The sequence below is a fragment of the Gasterosteus aculeatus genome, chromosome 20 (assembly GCF_964276395.1).
Source record: "Gasterosteus aculeatus chromosome 20, fGasAcu3.hap1.1, whole genome shotgun sequence".
NCBI lineage: Eukaryota > Metazoa > Chordata > Actinopteri > Perciformes > Gasterosteidae > Gasterosteus > Gasterosteus aculeatus.
Genome location: NC_135707.1, coordinates 12,586,846 through 12,607,645, shown reverse-complemented (window position 1 = coordinate 12,607,645; position 20,800 = coordinate 12,586,846). Strand labels below are relative to the sequence as shown.

Below are 20,800 nucleotides of genomic sequence, written 5' to 3'. Positions count from 1 at the left end.
ACTTCCATATACGGAAGTCAATGCGCGCGCGCACGCACACGCACACGCACACGCACACACACACACACACACACACACACACACACACACACACACATACCCCGATGATGCTGAGTCCTTTAAGGTAGTCCATGCGTGGCTGAGCCTGAGGGACACAACCTGCTAGTACCACCTTTTTCTGCTGATCCTGGGCTTTTCTGTAGAAACAAATAAAGGATAGAGGAGATTAACATTAGTAGACAACAGCTTGCACAACTCCTGCAACATATTTGATTTCCCAAAGAAATAAAAGCAACCATGTGCACGTGACCTTTGCCATAACTCTCTAAAGCTGACATACTGACACAGCAATATCCAACGAGAGTAAAGCCAAAGGCTTTTGAAATTGGACTTATTTCACAAAACTAAAAGGTGTCTTTTTCTAGTTGTGTTCGAATGGCTTGGTGGGGCTCAAAATCATCAAAACAAACAGTGTTCAACAACAGAGCCTGCCCACACTTTAACAATTATAGAAAACACATAGAGGAGGCAATATCAAACGGGACATAATTTTCCATTATCTGTATTAAGAAGAAATGAGCCATAACACATGAGTCTGAACCGCACTGTTTACAGTCGTTACCTCCCTGGGAAAGTGTCCCACAACAGAAACAACCACGTTTTGTTTTCACGGTTGGTATGCTAGCTATTCCCTCCAGAAATGTTCACAAATAAAATTGACTCAAGGTAATTCACATGATGCAAATCTGGTTTGGAATGCCCTGTGAATCAAACAAAGAGGTATGCAAGGATTAAAAAAAAAAAAAAAAAACATTCAATTTGGTTTCTAGATGAAAATTCTTAGTTTGGTGCAGTTGAGATTAGTGATGTCTGATTAATTGATGAATATATATCTGTATATAAATATGTATAAATAGTTATCTCTTACATCCCAGTGTTTTGTAAATCGTAGGTGGTAGCTTTCATCACCAAACCATGTGATCATCTGTAACCGGAGAGCAGAGAACTGCATTGCCGTGTCTCGCTATGTTTGTGCAACGAAAAGTGTGGGTTTCTGACTGGCGACATTGTTTTATTGAATGGCATCCTAAAAACAACGCGTTGAAGGAGTTAGGTGGAGGAAGAATCAACAGTTACGCGAGTCTCCAATGACAGCCATGGTGTTAGCAACACCGGTAAAACATAATTGAATACAGAAGATAAAGACACATTTTTTATGACAAATAGGTCACCTGGAAAGAGTCAGAACTGCAAGAGAGTAAAAATCACTGATACGGTATTTGAACATGACTTATTATCAGAAATAAAAAAGAAATAAATCACTTTTTCAAGATGATTCCAATTAAATAGGGCTGCACAAAAGGGAAAAGAGTGAAGCAAACCACAAATAAGTGCATGTGTGTGTGTGTGTGTGTGTCTCTGTGCGCACGCTTGTTTGACTGTGTGCGCCTTTGGATGAGAGTCTTTATGTCACCTCCAGTTAGTGGCTGTGAGATTTGAGACACTCGGTCTGTCTGACAAAAGCTTTTGGGAGCTGCCCAGACTCCGCCATGAATCTTTAATAATGAAGCCTCCTGACAGCTGGAGCAAGAGAGAAAGGGAGGGGGCGGTGTGTGTGTGTGTGTGTGTGTGTGTGTGTGTGTGATCGTGGGAGGAGAAGCAACTGGATGCAAACCATCAGTTGTGTTTTAATTCAGACCATGTTTGTATTTTTCAGCAAAACAAAGATAATGGAGGAGGGTGGGTGTGTGTGTCTGTGCGCGTGTGTGAGAGATGCAGCATGAGGAAAGGGTAAGAAAAGTTACGGTAGACAAATCAATTCAAAGCCGGCTTACGTTTTCATGTGAATGAGAAAGGGAGGGATAGATTAAAGCTTAAGTTGCTTGGAGATGAGCGAAGGAATGAAGGGAAGAGAGATGAAGGAAGAAATGATGTGGGGGTTTTTTTTTAAAGAGCTGCTATTACACAGGTTTATTTTAGTGACTTGTCTCATCTTTTCTCCTCAATCTATGTTCGTAAACAAGTGTTGAGCAGGTAACAACAAATCACTTAAGATGCCAACCACAATTCCTTACGAGGAGAGAAGAAAAGCCGCTGGATAAATCCTCACCACAAACAAAACGGGTTTAACAGCACATTCAGAGAAACGGCACATCCATTCGTCTTCAGATATGCACATCTCTCTGCGCGTTTGTTTCAACTGCTTTTATCCACTGAGCTTTTGCATTAATTTCAAAAAGTAAGAAATAATATACACTCCATTTCCCTTTTGGGTGTCTAAACACATCTCGAAAACAGAGAAGCAGAAAATAAAATTAGTAAATACAGAAAGTCGAATGGAAAAAGAAAATACAACTTTTAAGTCTGTGTCAAGTGAGACAGAAAAAAAAAAAAGGAGGGGAGTGGGGGGGGGGGTATTGTCCACTCAGAGTAGCTTATATCCCATCCCAATGTCCCTAATGAAGGACACGCTCGCACACACACACCCAGTGGGGCTGCGTCTGCATAATTCACACCGTCTCTGCCTCGGCCTGCGCAAAAATGCGCCAAACGTTCCTTTGATGCGCTACTCGCTCCCCGCACACAGAATTGCAACCATAGCTGACACAGCGAGTGAGCAGACAGCGCCGGAGCCGCCGCCGCGGTGCCCCAGGGGGGAGCAGGCCAATCACATCGCACAGTTTGTGGACGGCACGAGACAGAGCGGAATGGTAGGATGCGGTTGCCGTGGTGATACTTTTGAGCCCGATCGAGTGATCAGTGCACAGTGACCCGGACCAGAGCAGATGCCCCCCCAAGATCAGAGGACACACACATTTCCTTGGCACCTCGCCCTTAATCTTTGCAGCCCGCCGTCAACTGTGTTACTGCTCTCCGTAGCCTCAAGACCGCAAACCGGGTCCGAACACCCACGTGCCCCAGACAGACTGCACATATACATACCGACGGCCACAGAGGCAAAAGCACACACAAGTCCATGCACACATGTACAACCTCTGGGGTAAGCATGTATGTACATACTGGTTTTTAACAGCTGAGTGGACACAGCGATTCAGTCAAATTAGAGCGGACTAAAAGTCCAACTGAATTGATCAGGTTGACTTGGAGGAGCCCTGTGCTGTACATATGAGATCAGAATAACTCGCAGGCATTAAGATGCGCCACATTGCATGACCTATATAAGGGCCTCCTCAACCTTCTCACAACGGAAGTTGAAGTGAAAGACTGGCCCATACTTTGTGGGTTATAGATAGATATGTATAGCGCTACTCACACCTGCTACGGAAATTGTATCTAAATCTAAATCTAAATGAGCCCAAATTTGATGTTCTTTAAATTTTCACAACTCTAGTTTAAAGTAAAAGCAACCACATTATTCTAAATCCAGCTTTATTCTGTCATTTCAAAATGATTTTCATTTTGTAGTTATGAATAATATCCACGGAGAGAATATCAACATACAATCTCTAAAAGGCATACATATTTTTATGTCGTCAAACATTTGCGCGGTGCAAAGACCTGAAGCTTCGTCTAAGAAAGCACAGGTGGAGAGTCGCAAACATGCTGGCAGCCGTGAACTGTGTGAATGTCCTTTCCATGAGTGTGTTTACATGATGGTATAATTTGAATCTTTGCTTAGTCGGACTATGCTATCCTTCGGGGGGAGGTGCTATTATCCCAATATACATGGCAGTGAATACATCGAATCAATGGCCGAAAGCATGTCATGTCCGATACGATAGGTGGCGCTGTTTTCATTACAACTGGTTGTGATACAGCCATTTCCGCATGACCGCTTCACCACAACCAACAACAACAACAACATCAACATTACGAGAAAGATGGCGAACGGAGAGCAAGGTGAAGCTACATCACTCTACTATTTCTGCATGATGTTAATAGGAGTACAGCGAATGCGAATGGCGCTATTGGCTGATTTGATAACGGAGAGAAGTCCAGTTCCTTATCTGATTCACCGTTACATGCCGCAATAGTCGAACTATCAACCGGATCGGATCGAGTTATCCAGGGGTGTTAGTCGGATCGTAGTCGGACCGCACATAGTCGGACAAAGGTGTTTACATGAAACGGATAATTCGATTTCAGTCCAACTAAGCCAGTTATTCGAATCCATGTAACCACGCTGACTGACTCTCCCTCAGCCCCATAGAGAGAACTACATAGGGGAAGAAGGTGGCTCATTAAAGACACACACACACACACACACACACACACACACACACACACAGCCATATGCTCCTTGCCAAACATGGTCCTTGTGGGTCGTACTGGTGAGAGCAATGATAAAAGGGCGTGCAAGTGAGAAGTACAGATCTATATTGTGTTTAGTGTATCGCACCGAAGCCCAAGACAATATTAAAACATGTGTCATGTACTGTATGAATATTTATTTATGCATTTAATTTTTGCATAACAATAATTAATTGCATTAATTGTTTTCGAAAGGTTCAAAATGTAATTATTTCCACCACATCCCAACTTTTGCTACTCCTTTCTCTTTGTCCCCACATGTCCCTGTCCTCTTCCCTTCTCTCCTCCCTCATCCGCACTCAGTTTTCTGGCTGAGTTGACAGCGAGCCAGCCAATCACCACACTGCTGACCTCTCCGCATTAGCATAAGCAGCACGGGGTAAGGTTAAGTACCCATCAAGCCTCAGTAATTAAGATGTGAGGTGGTGTGTCAATGAGTGTCTGTGTGCGCGTGTGCGATTAAGTGGGAGAAGGAGGGACACCAAATGTATTTACTCTTCACTTCCACAAACTTCTCCAACAACAGTGCGTCAAATTTGTCCCCATTTTAATTCCACAATGGCTACCACAATCCATTGCATCCGTTCCGTTGTCTATTTGTATAATGAATAATTCATTGTTTCCTGTGTGAGATGGATCTTCATCACTGACAGACTGATTGGATGTGGGGAGAGCACATGTTGTTACTCTGATGGAGAATGCAGCTTCTCCTCTGCGAATAAGTGCACTAGCAAAGTTTGCTGTCGAAATACAAACAGTATAAATAAAACAGCAGCTCACTCTGGGCCGGTGGGATCTGACGGTTGACACACCAAACTAAATGAAAGCTGTTAACGTACTATACCATGGGCTTCTAGGAGATGTAGCTGGGAGAAAGGGGGAAGAGGGACACGTGAACAAGAGTGATTGACAGGAAACTGTCGAAAGCACGTCTTCACAAACACGCCAGGAGCAGAGGGAGGACGGAAAAGCGGATGTTTTGGGAGATAATCATACGGAAAACATGACAGACGAAGCAGAGGGAGAGTCGGGAGAGGTGTTTCCTCAATGCCGCTGTATGTTAACACTCAACTTTGTGTACTGTTGTGTTCAGAAAGTTATCTAATACAGTTCAGGCCTCAGGCAACATACAGCTACAGAGTAAATACCATCATTCTCTTTTAAGTTCATGATTATATCTCTTTTTTATTCAGTAAGCAGCGTTCAGCATGACCTCCTGTCTCAGGCAGTGTGATGCGAGTGAAAAAAACTCTAGTTCTTTTCATGGTGAATATACAATATTACCTTTCCTTTGCAAAACAAATCCGGTGCCAATCAACTTCTGTGTCATTCATGCTTTAAATTAATCACTATATGAATGGATGCACTTGTAAATGAGAAACAACGGAGTGACGACTAGCAATGAGTAAAAAGGCAAAAAAATAAGAAAAAAATGTTGAAGAGCACATCTTCATCACAGAGAGGAAGGATTAAAACAGGACACACACACACACACCTTTTGTGTATCTGGATAGAAAGTGCTGAGGCGCCCATAAAGAGACACTTGACTGGGAGAAAAAACAAGATTAAAAGGGAGAAATGACAGCTGAAAACAAGGAAAGGAATAGAAAATACAAGAGACGCCTTGTCTAATTTAATCAATAAGAGATAATTACATAAAAGCTGCACCATAAAAGTGAGTTGCGGTAAGTGATGTTAAAAGACAATATAGATTTGAACCGCATAAGCACCTAAGACGAGTTGTGGAGGTCCGCTTGCCTCTCCTGACGTGCTGTTTTCCATCGACATTGTGCAAGACTGAGCATCAGGAAGATCCGGACTGATCCAGGTGACAAGCAGCAAGCCACACAGAGAGGGGGATGGAAGCCATTTCTCATTTCTTCTCCACAATTAATACCAACCTGGCTTATGAAGGCATTCAAGTTAGAGCTTTTACAGAATATAGGCAATCTGTTGACCAATCAATACACCTATAACATGGGTACTTTATGGCATGCTCACATGGCCTGCGGGTATATCAGAGATAGGATGCAGCCCGACTGCCAACGCGGGCCTAGTAAAGGCAAGTCAGAGGAAAATGCAAGGCTTTCAGATTATGGCCCTTTTAAAAAACAAATGCCTCACTCACAGCTGCCCATGACTGTAAAATGAATAACATGTCTTGTAAAAATGAGTTGAATGTGTGATGAATATTGCATTTGTGTAAACGAGTTGTATTCTTTGCTTCAGTGGTTCATAATGAGGAAGATGCTGGATAAGAAATAAAAAAAATTGAAAAAAACAGGAGGAATGGTAAAGGCCTCTAACAAACATTCGAAAACACACATGTGCAGAGGATCGCATGAGAGATGAGCACTTGACTGAACCACAAAGAGTCAAACCCCCAAGCTGAACCCTGGGAAGAGTCCCGCGAGGCCCATTTCTAATGCAAAGGCCTACTTTCCAAAGGGAAGGCTGCTCTGCGACAGACAGTGACGTGAGCGAGGCCTCGGCCGGAGGCTGTCAGGGAGAGACAACTGACACTCACAAATATATGAAAATACATGTTCTCTGTCAAATCCCCAAGTAGAATGTGTGTTTATTAGAAAGAAACATCAGTAAAATGGAGTAACGCAGAGATTAGTTTATAAAATACAAAAGTACAAAAAGTGTCGTTTGAGTGGAAATCCGTCTCCTCGATACAAACAAAACAAACAGGATTTTTTAGTCTTTTCCTCCAACACCAACTCGATAAAGACAAAAAAAACAGCTGATGTCTGGAACAGACCGTTGGCAGTTGTGTGTTTGGCAGGTGTAGCTTCACACCAAACAGGTCTGGTCACAGGGCACAAAACACACACACACACACACACACACACACACACACTCACAAGGCCTTTCACCACTGTGTGAATCCTATGAGCGTGTGAGGAGGCATACAAGCCTTTTTCTGCCTGTGGGGTTAGAGGACGCTTGTGTATTGTTTTGAACCAGAAGTGGAGACAAGGGGGAAATCCTTTGCCAGGATGACAGGAGGTTAAAGGACCTCCTCGGTTGAATAAATCCACATGAAATTAGTCCAAGCATAAACAATCGTGATTGGTTTCAAGGTCATAAATTATTACAAGCAAGGGTTTGGAAAAGTGGAGCGGCACAGGCTCTGTGACCTGAAATGAATCAACAATCTCAGCATATCAACTCCCAATAGTTAAAATAATTATGTTGTTCCAAAAAGTAGGAATTGCGGAGAAGTAGACAACCATAAGCCCTAAAATTGTTTATGGATCCTAAAAACTAGCTAATGCCTTTGAATACTCAAATTATTGTAAAATGTTTCTTGTAAGATTTCTTCGGCTTTGAACCATTAAACCTTAAATACAAGAGGAAGAGGGATTTTTAAAAGACAGGGAGCTAAAGCATTGTTATGTATCGGAAGAAAAGTACTGCGACTCCATTACCAACAGCAATGAGATATTTCCCAATGTGATGCAGCGGAAACAAGACATGGCTCGCTCTGTCTGTGGCGCAGTGCGTCATGGTGACACCGTGTCCAGTGGACGCCCACAGCTTGGAGCGTTGGTTCTGACCTGTGACAACAAGACCCAAGCAAGAACCACACCATGACACCATGCATACTTAACAGAGCTGTGTTTATATTGATTTATTCATGTGTAAAATATTTACGGTTTTCCTCTAGCAGCAATATTGTAGCTCAAGACCCAGTTTGAAGTTGATAATAAAAATAATTGGTTGTGCATTTCAGCGCAATTGCGAAAATTGTCTACGTCACTTCCTCTGTACCTCAATGCATGTGTATGGCATGTACGCTTTTTTTACCCAGCTATGTTTATGTGAGTGCACTGCGACTTAATTATGCCGCCGGAGCACGCATGTGAATGCAGATATCCGTGCTGTATGTGCGGGAAGTCTCATTACAGAGCTAAAAAGTCTAAGCATCTATTGAGCCTTTTAATTTCCCTGGCTGATGTCTTCTCGCCTTCACAGCCTGAAGTGGCTCCACTGTGGCTCATCAGTCCCCCTAAAAGGCCTCCTCATTCAACCGCAGGGCCTTATTTATTCCAAATAGCATTCCTTCAAAAGCCGAAGATGCAGCGTGCACAAAGCCAGCTGTCTGATTAAATTAATATGCAGGAGCCCTTACTTGGTAAAAATTAATTTATGGGATGTATAAAAAAAGAAAAAAAAAAAGATTTTGTTTTGTCTGAACACACTCTTCTCATCGGAGTCGACATCAATTAAAAAGAAGGATCAAGGCAGGGTTCATTACAATCAGAAAAGAGTATGCAGGAGAAAGGATGGGGGATTGGAAGAAAAAAAGGCTTTACACAATGAGGAGGTGATTTTGAAAAACACATTTGGCTTGTTAGAGGGATGGTGAATATTATTCCCGTTCTGGATGAATAGAGCAGCCTCCGCCTCCTTTGTTGGACCACATTTATTACATCTCGCTCTTTCTCTCCTATTCACACTTTCTATCAGTACACATCATGTTCAATGCCGATCCAGGTTCTGTGGTCTATAATGGACCTAAAGGTTTTCTTACATCGGAGGACTAAAGTCACATTAATGTCGCACTTAACGGTCCATCAAAACAGAGCAGACGTTCAACTAGATGGTGTCAGACGCATTCAGGCACAGATGAAAGTGTAGCGGCCCCTCAAAGGCAGAAATCTGTTGAAATGCACTTAACACCACGTGATCAATTCATTTTACTTACGCCTGCGGAACCCTCAACGCAGGTGATGTAACACGCACGCCTCTAAACCAAGCATTTCAGTGTATAAACTGAATAGAAGTATTCTAGGGACAATGGACGGTGAGAACTAGGAAGGTTTGTCTCCGACTTTCGTTAGTCGCCCTTCACTCATCAGAGCAAAACACACAAAACTGCTTTTTGCTCTCAGGAAGTTGCAATTGTGTTTTTCGGTCTAATTCAAGAACGTGTGAACACGTCTGCATGTCCCCACCCCAAAAAAACATGACGGTCTGAGAGCATGACACACAAAACGGAAAGCAATAAATTACTATATGAAAAAAAATAAGACTATACCATCACTATTAAAGCTCTATAGGTTCAGTGTGACTTCAAACATACAGAGTCAATAACAATGCATTTGTCTACAACGTGTGCATTGATTGCACCGCGGATCCCAGACGCACACACTCGCACAACAATTTAATCACACGTCACTGCTAAACCACGCGGGGGAATGCATAGTAGCCTATCTGCCACATGTGGCCCTGTTCCCCGCGGCGATATTCATTCTTTTCATATCCAGCTGTCGGTTTGTTTACAGCACCTCAGAGGTTAAGGACCGCCCCGGGTCCACGAAGGCACCGACCCACCGGCCGGCCTCCCAGAGGTTGGCATCTCGCTGCTCCCGTCATACTCTGCTCATATATACGTACCTAGAGCCAACGCGTGAGCCTGGGGCTCGTGTCACTCTAAATACTGCTCGGTAAAACGGCTTCTTGGCTGGTTCTTGGCAGCAGCCCCATTCCCACCCCCCATCTGCTGTTTCAGGGAAATCAGGAACAATCCCTCTTCCACACTTTGATGACAGTAACATTAAGACACATTTGAACACACTTGTAGTATTGCAGGTTAGGGGTTAAATAGTATATATTAATGATGACCTTTTTTTGTTCAGCTACATTTAAAACGCATTGGTTGTAATTTAAGCAGCATTAAATACCAAAAAAAATGCCTGTTGGTTTAGTGGAATTAATTAGGATAAAGAATTGCCATGCATGCAGCCTCAATAGAACAGTGTGCAAGTTTGTTACATTCATTTGGTTGCCCAAAAATCAGTTACTGTTGTGCTGCCCGAGTGCTAACCAAATCTCTGTAGTGACCCACGTTGGTTACATTGGTAACACATCTGCCTATTTGGTTTACATACGCCTACGTAAACAGTTTGGATGTACAGCGGATTAATGTAAATACACAAAAACAACAACACACACGCATGCATCAGGCAGATATGTATACACAATCAAATGTGCATGTATTGGTTTACGCTCGGTTTCTGTTGTCTCTCATCCAGAATCTAAGAGGCAGAACTTTCTCCTGCAGCTTTCTCTGAGTCGTTTTCTGCTCCTATCCTTTCTCTTCCACAGTGCGCACCGCTTAGAAAACTTCCCCTCGGGGTTCGAGTATAAGGCACGCAAAAGGTCAAAACATTGTACTGTCAACTTGCATGACTCAACGTATATCAAGCACGTCTGTATACTTTAACACATGGAATGACATCCACTGAGGGAGGCCTTGAGTGAGTGTGTGTGTATCTTGGTCAGTGTGTTCGCCTCACAGTAAAGTTTATCAAAGGCTTCTGCTGTCGCTCGTCACCCTGAAGGTGCGTGGAGAATGTGCACAGTCACTCGGAGGCAGAGAATGTCATCTTTTAGAACTCGCAGCTACTATTAACCATCTCAGTGTGCAGAGTCATTTCCAGGTCAGTGTGCGTTTAGCAAACACCGACTGAAGACGCCTGCACAGCTCAATGGTGAATGTGCCACAAGCTTACAGGTGCTCCTCCAGGGAACACACACACACACACACACAGCCTCTTTTACTCTTAACGTTCAGCATTATTAATAAATGAGTCTCTGCAGCTGAATATATGCGCGTGCATGAGTACATGGTGAATATGGGTTTGAGTCATCTGTGTGTGAGCATGCGCACACACACAAACACACACGTTGGAGCGGACCGCGCAGGCCTTTTTGTCTGATGGGGAATAGAATCAGGCTGATCGTGTATCACTGCGACCAGGTCGGGCTCAGTGTCAAATCCCTCTGTGTGTAACTAAAGATACTCGCAAGGAACACGGCAGCTGTTACGCTGGCTGTTACGCACACAGACACCCGAGTCGGCCTGTCCCTCAGATTCTCCCTTTCAAACACACACACACTTCTGCTTATTCACCCATACAAAAAGGTGTGTGCGCGTGTCAGTACAGGTGAACAGAGGGTCAGTAAAGTACTTTCCATATGCCATGTGTCAGATTAGCTACATGTTACACTGGCATTTCCCTGCATTCAGTCACACTGTCAAACCACCAAGACTCCGGGCCAATGCAGCTATCTAGAGTTATTAAATGCCAATATATTACACACACACACACACACTCTTCAGAAATGCGCCAATACATAATTATTGTAGCGCAACAAATATGTATATTCACATTGCATTTTAAAATGATGCCATAATGTGCCGATCAAAAGAATCAACAAACTTCGTACCTTGATAATCCAAAATGTGCAGCAAAAAGAGACAGACATCCCCCCGTTTGCTCGTTTTAATATCAAGGCTTCATATCTGCTTCTCAGAGCTTTACTCCTTTGGTGTAGTCCCAATCTTCTTGCTTACCCTCCCCATCCTCATCACCCTGTTGCGATTATAATGACTTGCCAATGAGATTTATAGTCCTTTTCTTCATCTCAAATTACATTGAATTACTTATAAAGCCTTTAAATCATTGCTTTTAAATTACACTCGTGGCCCATGTAGCGACATGACACCCCTGAGCTTTTACAAACTGAGAGCCTATGCACATTCCCGTTTGCAGAGCACATTCAGGCGTTTTTTCTTCTGAAAGGACGTGTAGAATGAGGGAAAAGTTTGGAAAACTAGAATCCCTAAAGAGAGTAGAGAAGATAAGTGAGGGAGACGATGACAGACTGAGACGTAATGGTGTCACCTTGTGGAAGCCTGCATCACCTGCTGGGAGAAAAATGACCTGCAGCACACAGCTGGAGCCCCTGAAACATTTCATCCATCTCCCCCCAGCTCCTGTAAATACTCCCAAAACAGGAATACGTTACTTGTATGAAATAACTAAGCGCAATTAAAGCGGAATTGAAATGAGTCTGGTGGGTCGTCTGCTTTCATTAATTGGGAGCCAAACAGCCCTCATTTGGATTTCTCCTACATTCATCCATATTTTTATCTCTTTTCTCACTTCTTCCTTCTCCCCACTTCACTGTAATTCATCTTGTTCGTCTCTTTAGCTGCAAACTAAATCTAGCGCGCCTTGTTGATTACAGAACAGCGTTGCCGAGGCATCAAGCTCAACCTGTTTACATGTAGTTAAGACACATTAAGACTTTGCACACACTGCATTGACAAATAAAGGGACAACCCTCGGAAATCGCCCACCTGCCAACTGGAAGCAGATTGAGGATTTTCAAACGCCGACCACGGTAAATCTGAACTGTAATCATGACGTTGACGAGTCAAAGTTTGTAAATTCAAGTGTGCTTGTTTCATTGTATGCTGTGGGCAACACCAAGTACATTACATTACACATACAGAAATAATTTTCTTTAAGGATTAAAATATTTGTCTCTGTTTCACAGTGCAATTATATTACTGCAAGTTTGCACATTATAATGGACGTGTTTTTATCTGAAGTGTTAAACTAGCACCTTTACTTAGACACACCCTGCTATGAAGCAATATTAATTGGACTGTCATGACTTGTTACTTGACTCCGTTAGATGACGCCAGAGAAGATCCAGGGGGGTGGCAGCATGACGTTTAACACAATCTCAACAGGTCATATAGTCATACATCAAAATGAAGCATATGGACAGTAATGTCACATTACACTTGCTTATTCATGTGAACAACACATGTCCAAACAACATAGTGAAACAACTTCTATTTTTACCAGCCTTGACAGTGTGAGGCTGGTACGGTTTTCACCTTGTGTGTGCGTGTGCGTGTCATCATGGTAAATTTAATTGTGTGCCGGGTGTTTGTATGTCTGTGGACATATTTCGCTCGTTGCGGTGGGATGGGAGCTGTAGAAGGGCCACAGCTTCCCAAACTGCTGGAGTTGTGGATCCTGTAAATCTCAACGTTGTTGCAGATAAAACAAAGACACGTTTCTACGTTTATGCTGGGACCTCCCAGCTTGACTAACTCCAACGAGACTTAGTTGAATGGTAAGTTTACTCTGGATAAAAATATAAAACCGTGGAAAGTAACGAAAAATGTGAGACACAAATTAACCTGACATCACTCCCCGTTTTGCTCCCGTCGTCCTGTAAAGAGCATTTGCTTTTAAAAAACAAATGGGTTCAAACCATTCTGATAACGATGTTTTTACCGTAACGTCCCCTGGACTGTTGCCCCACCGTGAGGAACGCAGCGGTGCACAACAGAATATATTGACGCGGCCAGCTGATTCTTCACCAGCCGATGAGCGACAGAGACCTCTGACCTCTTCAACTGACCTTTCCAAAGGGTCATGGTAGATTTATCAAACAACAAAATGAGCATCAACTACATCACTCACTAATGTTCAACTCAATCCCCAGAGAAATATTCTATAAACACAAAGAACACTGTCCATTCACTTTCCTGCAGAGACCTTCCCACACATATTTCACTATTTATTTATTACAGCTGAGGGCTGACGTCATCTCTCCATCTTGAACATTCCCCCCGCTGCTCCCCATATTCATGCATTACTATCAACCCCCCCCCCCCCCAACCACCACCAATTTTACAAGACACACAGTGAGTCCAACCCCTGGACCCCAACAGGAAATGGGTGCAAAGTGGCTGCCCGTGGCTCTAATGCAACGAGTCACCTCGCCGGTGGAAGACGGATCTTTGCGATGTGGCCATATCGACGCAGAGGGGAAGAACCTTTGGTAGTACTATTGACATCTGTTTTCATTTACAGCCTGAAGGTTGTGTGAGGACAGCGTTCAATCAATAACTGAGGAGCTTGGTTTGTCGTTTGGCAGTTAAAGGCCGCTCTATAAAAACCTTCACGTCCGGTAGTACACAGCTAGGCCCCGTTGCTCGTACGTGATAATTGTCAGGATAAGACGAGGCAGATGAGGCTTTTCGGTTCCCCGAAGCAAGTTTGGCTAAATCACCATAGCAACACATCAAAAAAGACCGTCTCGAGCCTTAACGTCGTGTCTCTCACACTGGCTCTCAAACAGTCTCACACACTGTACGTTTGTAGTCTTGCGATGCAGAGAACATCAGGAAAGCCGCTGCATGTCGTGCTCCTCGTAAAGTTCTGTTTATTTTGTTTACGTGGCACCTAAAACGTCTGGATGTTCAGTGTCTCACTGCTTCAATTGATCAAATGTCTGATAATATATACAGATCGGCCCATACACAGATTCACACACAATAAAAGTCCTAGTTCATTATGGTCATCTATACAATGATGCATAAGCGGATACAGTACATATATTCTCATACTATTCATTTGTATCAATTAGACTACTTATTCTGAAAGAGTTGAGATAATTATTTTCGCCAGCAAGATCTCATTGGATGACGCATTGCATGAAGCCTCCTGCCAGCAGAGACATTTAAATATCTGATTGAGTGATGAGGCACTTACAATGAGCCTATACATTTTCCCAGCATTCAACGTGTCTGCGATACTTGTAGCCTCGCAAGAGGGCGGTGACAGTTTTTGCCATGATTATTTGATTCAATTAATTAGATTTTCTATAGCACAAAATCTCAAATTTGCCTCCAAGGGCTTTGCAGTCAGTACACATGTCCCGAAACACTCACATCGGCACAGGAAAAACTCCCCAAATATTTAAAGCATTTCATGGGGAGAATAAAGGGAAGAAACCTCTAGCGAGACAGAGGATCCTCCCCCGGGACGGACAGACTGCGACGCATGTACAGAATGAACAACGTAAGAATTCGAGAATACGTTCAATTCATCCGAGAGAAATGATTCAAATACACATATGATCTTCTTATATGCGTTCATGATCATCTCCTGCTCTTCCTTTAAGTTTGTTTGCCGCTGTACCGTTAAAAAAATCCTGGTTTCGGTGATCGACTCTTCCGCCTTCTAACGTATGACGCACACGCGCGATTATCGACTTTTCCATCCCTCCAGTGGGAGGATGGACGAGGTTATTCCAGATCACTCCAGTGGCTTCACCTCTGCGGAAACAAAGTAGCACCATTCTCAACTTGAGCTCGGGTTTGCTGGTCACGCCCTTCCCAAACCAGAAGTGTTCTTCATTTACTGCGTTTTGAAACGTAAAGCCGCTTTTCAGCTGCTGAATTCTGAGCGTCTGTGGCATCTTCATCTATTAAGAAGACATCAGTGTTTCCTGGGAAGTGTGATAATCGCTTGACATGTCCATCAACCCCCCTCAAGGAATTTAGCAGCGCTGCGTTCCCTTAAAGCTCCTATAACATGGAGACTGATTCGCCACAAGTAGAGAAAGCGGTTTACATGAAACACTGATAATCCGCTCACATCACATTGTTGTAGCACATCTGCTTTCTTGTTTTTATCCTGTCAGTCTCAAAGGTGTATTATTTATACATAAGGCAGAATGATGTTATTTTAACAATACATATGTTGTTTGTTAAATGTTTAGCCAACTAGTTTAAAATGTTCCAGAGCAGGTCAATAATGATGACAAGAAAAAACGACAATATACCACAAAAAATAAATAATAATAGAATAATCAATTGCATAATTTCATTCATTCTTTGACACAAAAAGACTAAAAGAAATGAGGATAGGTTCCTGCTCTCTTCCGGCACACACACAAAGCTCTCATCTAACACTGCAGTGTAAAACACCATCTCTGATATTATTAACAGGTTAAAATAGTTGTCCTTTGATATGGATACAATTTTGTAAACATTTTTAAAGCACAAAAACCAAACACTATGCAGTAACTTCGGATTCAACTATGGAAACGTAGTTACTTGCAACCTACATGAGTAATAGGTGGGTGGCCCATTATCTTCAATCCTTTATTAACTTGGCCTCCTTTGGCTTAAGTCCACAATCGGGGATCAGGGACGAGGCTGGGGCCCGGTGGGATGCCTTAAGAGCTCAGCAGAGTTGTTTGTGATTGCTGTTAAGGAGGATATTTTGAAAGGACAGCAGCTATAAGACAGGAAGTGATTACGCGGCCTTTTATGGGACCACTCATGTGGACGCATCCCTAAACTAACAGGAAAAAAATAAGGGCACCGAAGAATATCGGCCTGTTTGGCTGCAGGGCTGAGCTCTTGATTTGAGGAGAAATCTTAGGATGTCTCACAGTGCATTTATCAGTTATACATTGTAGATGGGAACATTTCAGAAAAGGACGCCTTATCACAGAGATACACTAGCTTTTAACCCAAATCATTAATTGACATAAGACCTTTTAAAATGATGAAAACTGTATTGCCCCATGCTACTACTGACGTTTCGTCCTAGGGGTGATAATTCCTGGCCTTTCAAAGCCGATGCCGATGACGTTGATAAGAGTTCGAGTCCATTAGGAAAAGGGATTTAAACTTCATTAGCCTTTCATCACATTACATTCATCCCTACTGATGCAGCTTTATCTCTCACCTTTTCCGATAAGCAAGATTAAAATGTCCTCAAACTAAATTGGGTCCGACTGTAGCTGCGGAGGAACGTCAGGAACACAGCAGATATCTGATGTAAAAGACTGCCTGCTTTGACCAGTCACTGCCAGTCAAATACGGAATCACATCACACCCTAACAGATTTCACCTAACCAGAGAGGAAGGGGGGAAGCAGCTTGAAACTGGCTGTTTAATCTGCGCGCACGCCATTTCATCCACTCACTTGGTTCGGTTCTCGGCACATGCGCTCGGCTACGCTCTCTTCCCTTCCCCTCTCGGCCCGTGTGTCCCTTTCCCCTCGGTGTCAGCCTGCCGCCCCCCCTCGGAATATCTGTGTGTCTGTGCACAACCCAAAATGTAGGCTAAAGCCCTGCGGAACTGACGGATGAAATGCCAATCCCTGGGTCGTACAGAGAGCAGCCCCAGGCAGCTAGCTCAGTGTGTGTGTGTGCGCGCGCGCGCATGCAGCCATCCACAAATCCACCCCTGTGAGCCTGCCGGACTCGGCGAGCATAGACATGAAACAACTGCCCTTAGTGAACAACTCTAAAAAGGTCACTGCCAATTTCAAATAGTTTATATCTTGCAGTGCCGTCCACGGCGGAAAGGAAACATTTCTGGGCTTAATGTCAGACACCTTTGGTGTGTTGGTTCATATAAAAACACAGCATGGTGCAACGTCTCCACTCATTAGAAGCAGTGTAACGAAACTAATAAAACGTCAGTCAAACACATAGCGAAGTAGGACTTGTGACCGGAAGAACACGAACACGCACACACAGAGTTTTCTTATCCATTATTGATGGAGCCGCTCAGGTTTTCCTCATTTGCAGCGTCAGCTCTCGGCAGACATTAATGAGTTCAGACACAGGTGGAAACAACAGTCGCGTGTATACATTTGGTTTAGTTGGACGTCAACTTAAATGATTTTGTTTGCCAAACATGACCTTTGCCTCCAGTAAACGTGTGCTCAGAAATCAATGAACTAAAGTAACGTGCCCAACGTCGGTAGACATCTTACTGATAACACATGCAGCCATGGGCTATGATGCAGAACCATTAGGAATACATGGCATTTAAATGAGAAAACTGTTCATCTGAGAACCATGTCTTAAGATCAGCGTTTCTGTGCATCTGATTCAAGGCTTTTCAAAGAGATGTGAACTTTTGAAATGACAGACAACCATACCAAAGACTAAATATCTAATTTTCCCACTTCAGCTTTATCTTGTGCAACAATAAGTAAGCCGATACCCTCCGTGTACCCATGGAACACTTTTGGCAGCATGTGGTCATCAATCAATGGCACTAAATTTGTTAAACAGCTTCTGCCAAGACAACATTGAGCCAACAATAGACTGCCCTGTTGCCGAGAGCCATAATATTTATTCAGCGCCCAGCCTACAGATCCATTATAAATACACAGCACCAGCACGGCATATACACTTTGGAATTATTCCAAGAGTTCATTCTTTGTGTTGCGTGTCCCTTTTCAATTAACAACATAATGATTTTTCTTTATAAGGCTTGGTTCATGAATATCAAAATGATATTGAAATTAATGTAAATATAACATGGGAATTGCCGTATTTTCAAAACAGAAGTACACAACTCTGAGTTGGGTTCTAATTCGTTAAGCATACATTCCCTTGATTGTGGAAATGACTAGGGACAGCCATGTGGAGAAGCCCAAACACACAAACCCACACAACACACAAATACACCCACAGAGCAGCTTAATTACATGCTGTTGAGCAACCGTTTCTTTAATGCATTCTGCGTTCATTGATTTGAAAGGTCTCTGACATTGAATTACGCTATAGATTTTGGCATTTCAAACGAACGCACATGCACACCCAAATACCCATACTAATTGCCTTTTTAGCATTCTGAAGCTGCTCTATTAGCAGTTTCTGCTACTGAGTGCATCCATACTGAAGGAGTGAGCGGCGGGGCAGAGATGCTATCGGTCTGATCCCGTCTTGTTGATCCCATGTCAACTGCCAACTGCCCCTGCGTGCTAAACAAATGATACCGACCAGCTTCGCTCCAAAATGCTCGGGGCAACAGTTGGAGCAGAACGCCGGTATTAGAAGGTAAAGAAATGAATGCACTGGACTTCAGATTACCACAACAAAACCAAACTTAACTGCAGATTAAACCTTTACCAATGCAAAAATCAAAAGGTGCAGAAGTTCTGCTTGCATAAAGAAAAAAAGCGAACCCACACACACGTGCTGTGGAGTCAAAAGTAACCATAGTTATAGGCAAACCTTCGCTCCAAGACCAAATCAATACTGCTGGTTTTTTCAATGCAAACATGTGCACTCCATATGCATATCTGCTTCCCTTCTCTCAGGGTAATCCTATACAGCCGCGTGTGCACACACTCTCCCTCAAGCTTCACCTGACAAACCCTCTACACACACACACACACAAACTCTTATCCAACATATTCGGCGTGGTTGCCAACCGAGCCGCAGTTCTCCAGGACCGTCTTTTCACCGCACCGCTCACAAACCACAAATGAAGACGGCTGAAAGCCCCTTTGCTTCCATTTTAGATCCCTCAACCCATTTATCAGTAAGCCAATTGTGTGCGTGTGCTGGTTGTACATGATGCTCCATGTAACACTGTCCCAGGAGAACATTTGTTTTACACACCAGGGCTCGACATCAGCGCTCGCCTGGTGCAAGTAGACTTCTTTCTAGGAATTAGCCTCTTCACGCAGTAGTCCGATCCAGAATAAAATGTGATCTTTATCGACGGCAGACTATCAGTAAAGAGTTTAAAGAGTAAACAAACTCGTACCACCTCAAAGGGACAAAGACATATCTGATGTTCATTTAAAATAATTATTGAATACATGTAAACATTTATAGCACCACTAGCTCTGAGGCTCCATCCATGCAAGTGTCAATGTGTGTGTGTGTGTGTGTGTGTGTGTGTGTGTGTGTGTGTGTGTGTGTGTGTGTGTGTGTGTGTGTGTGTGTGTGTGTGTGTGTGTGTGTGTGTGTGTGTGTGTGTGTGTGTGTGTGTGTGTGTGTGTGTGTGTGTGTGGGGGGGGGGGGGGGTACCAGGAGGTACAGGCACAACGGCCAGCGTGTGACTGAGCGCGAGGCAGCCCGGGTGCCTGCCTCCTTCGCTCATTTTTCAGTCTGTCGATCATATGAAGAGCAGCAAAAGAAAAATAACTGGAAATGGGCATTTGGATTTTTCTTTAATCCTCTTTATTTGCTGCCTCCATTATGCAAGCAGGAAGTGATGAAAGGAAGAAAGAAAACTTCTCCCAATTCCTCGTGTGTGTGTGCGTAAAAAAATCTGGCATCCTGAAGTCTTTAATTTTGTGCATTTAATTTATTTTTTTGTCTGCATGACTGAAAGGGTGAGGGAGAAAAGTGAGCACGAGGAGACAGGAAGATCGGGCTGATGGTCATGATTATTAACGATGTAAGTAATTTACGCTGTGTTGTGCTGGAGCAACAGTAGCCAGTGCAGATGTGTTTTAACAAGCAGTTTCTCTAATGGTCCCTAAAGACAGGCTCAAGTAGATTACCTGGATTACACATGACTAACCAATGTTAATTAAAAACAGCAAAGGAAACCAACGTCTGCTTTCCCACCTCAGACAGAAGTGGAAGGCTTGAAACTGTATCCGATCATACAAAAGGTTACACTTATTATTACTTGATTATAAAACCAGTTTGCAATGGCAGCATTCAGATTTCTACCAGCAGTCACTGAGTGACTCAGCTCTGTCTCACTAACTGCAAAGCACACCACTGCCAGGTGTGGCTGCGCCCCCGACGGAAAGTAAAGTAATCAAAATGCAAAACAGTTTGTAGCTTAATTTCTCTGTGTTTATGCAAATGCTTCTTTCCCTCACTCTGGGTGTACGCGTGCTTCACCGGTGAGGAGAGAGCGCCGTGGAACAGTGAGTAGGTGGAAACTGACATCGAGTAACAAGCTGAATAAATGAAACACACACGCAGGAAGAGTGTGTGCTGTGTAGCAACATTTGAATGAAACGGACAACGAGCATCATCCGTTCTTTGGGCTACACTGGCTGTGTTATGAAGAAAACCAGAAATAACTGTTGAAATGACAAAAAAAAATTCCAAGACTTATTGGTCTATATTCTGA

General features: G+C 43.3%; 1 protein-coding gene across 1 annotated transcript in view; it reads right to left on the bottom strand.

Annotated features, from left to right (window-relative positions):
• The window catches only part of cdkal1 (CDK5 regulatory subunit associated protein 1-like 1), a 165,242-nt gene that overhangs the window by 114,317 nt on the left and 30,125 nt on the right, over positions 1–20,800 (bottom strand). Inside the window, exon 5 of the mRNA XM_040164344.2 lies at positions 101–197. Coding sequence (XP_040020278.1) covers positions 101–197 — 97 coding nt within the window. The remainder of the gene's footprint in view (positions 1–100; positions 198–20,800) is intronic.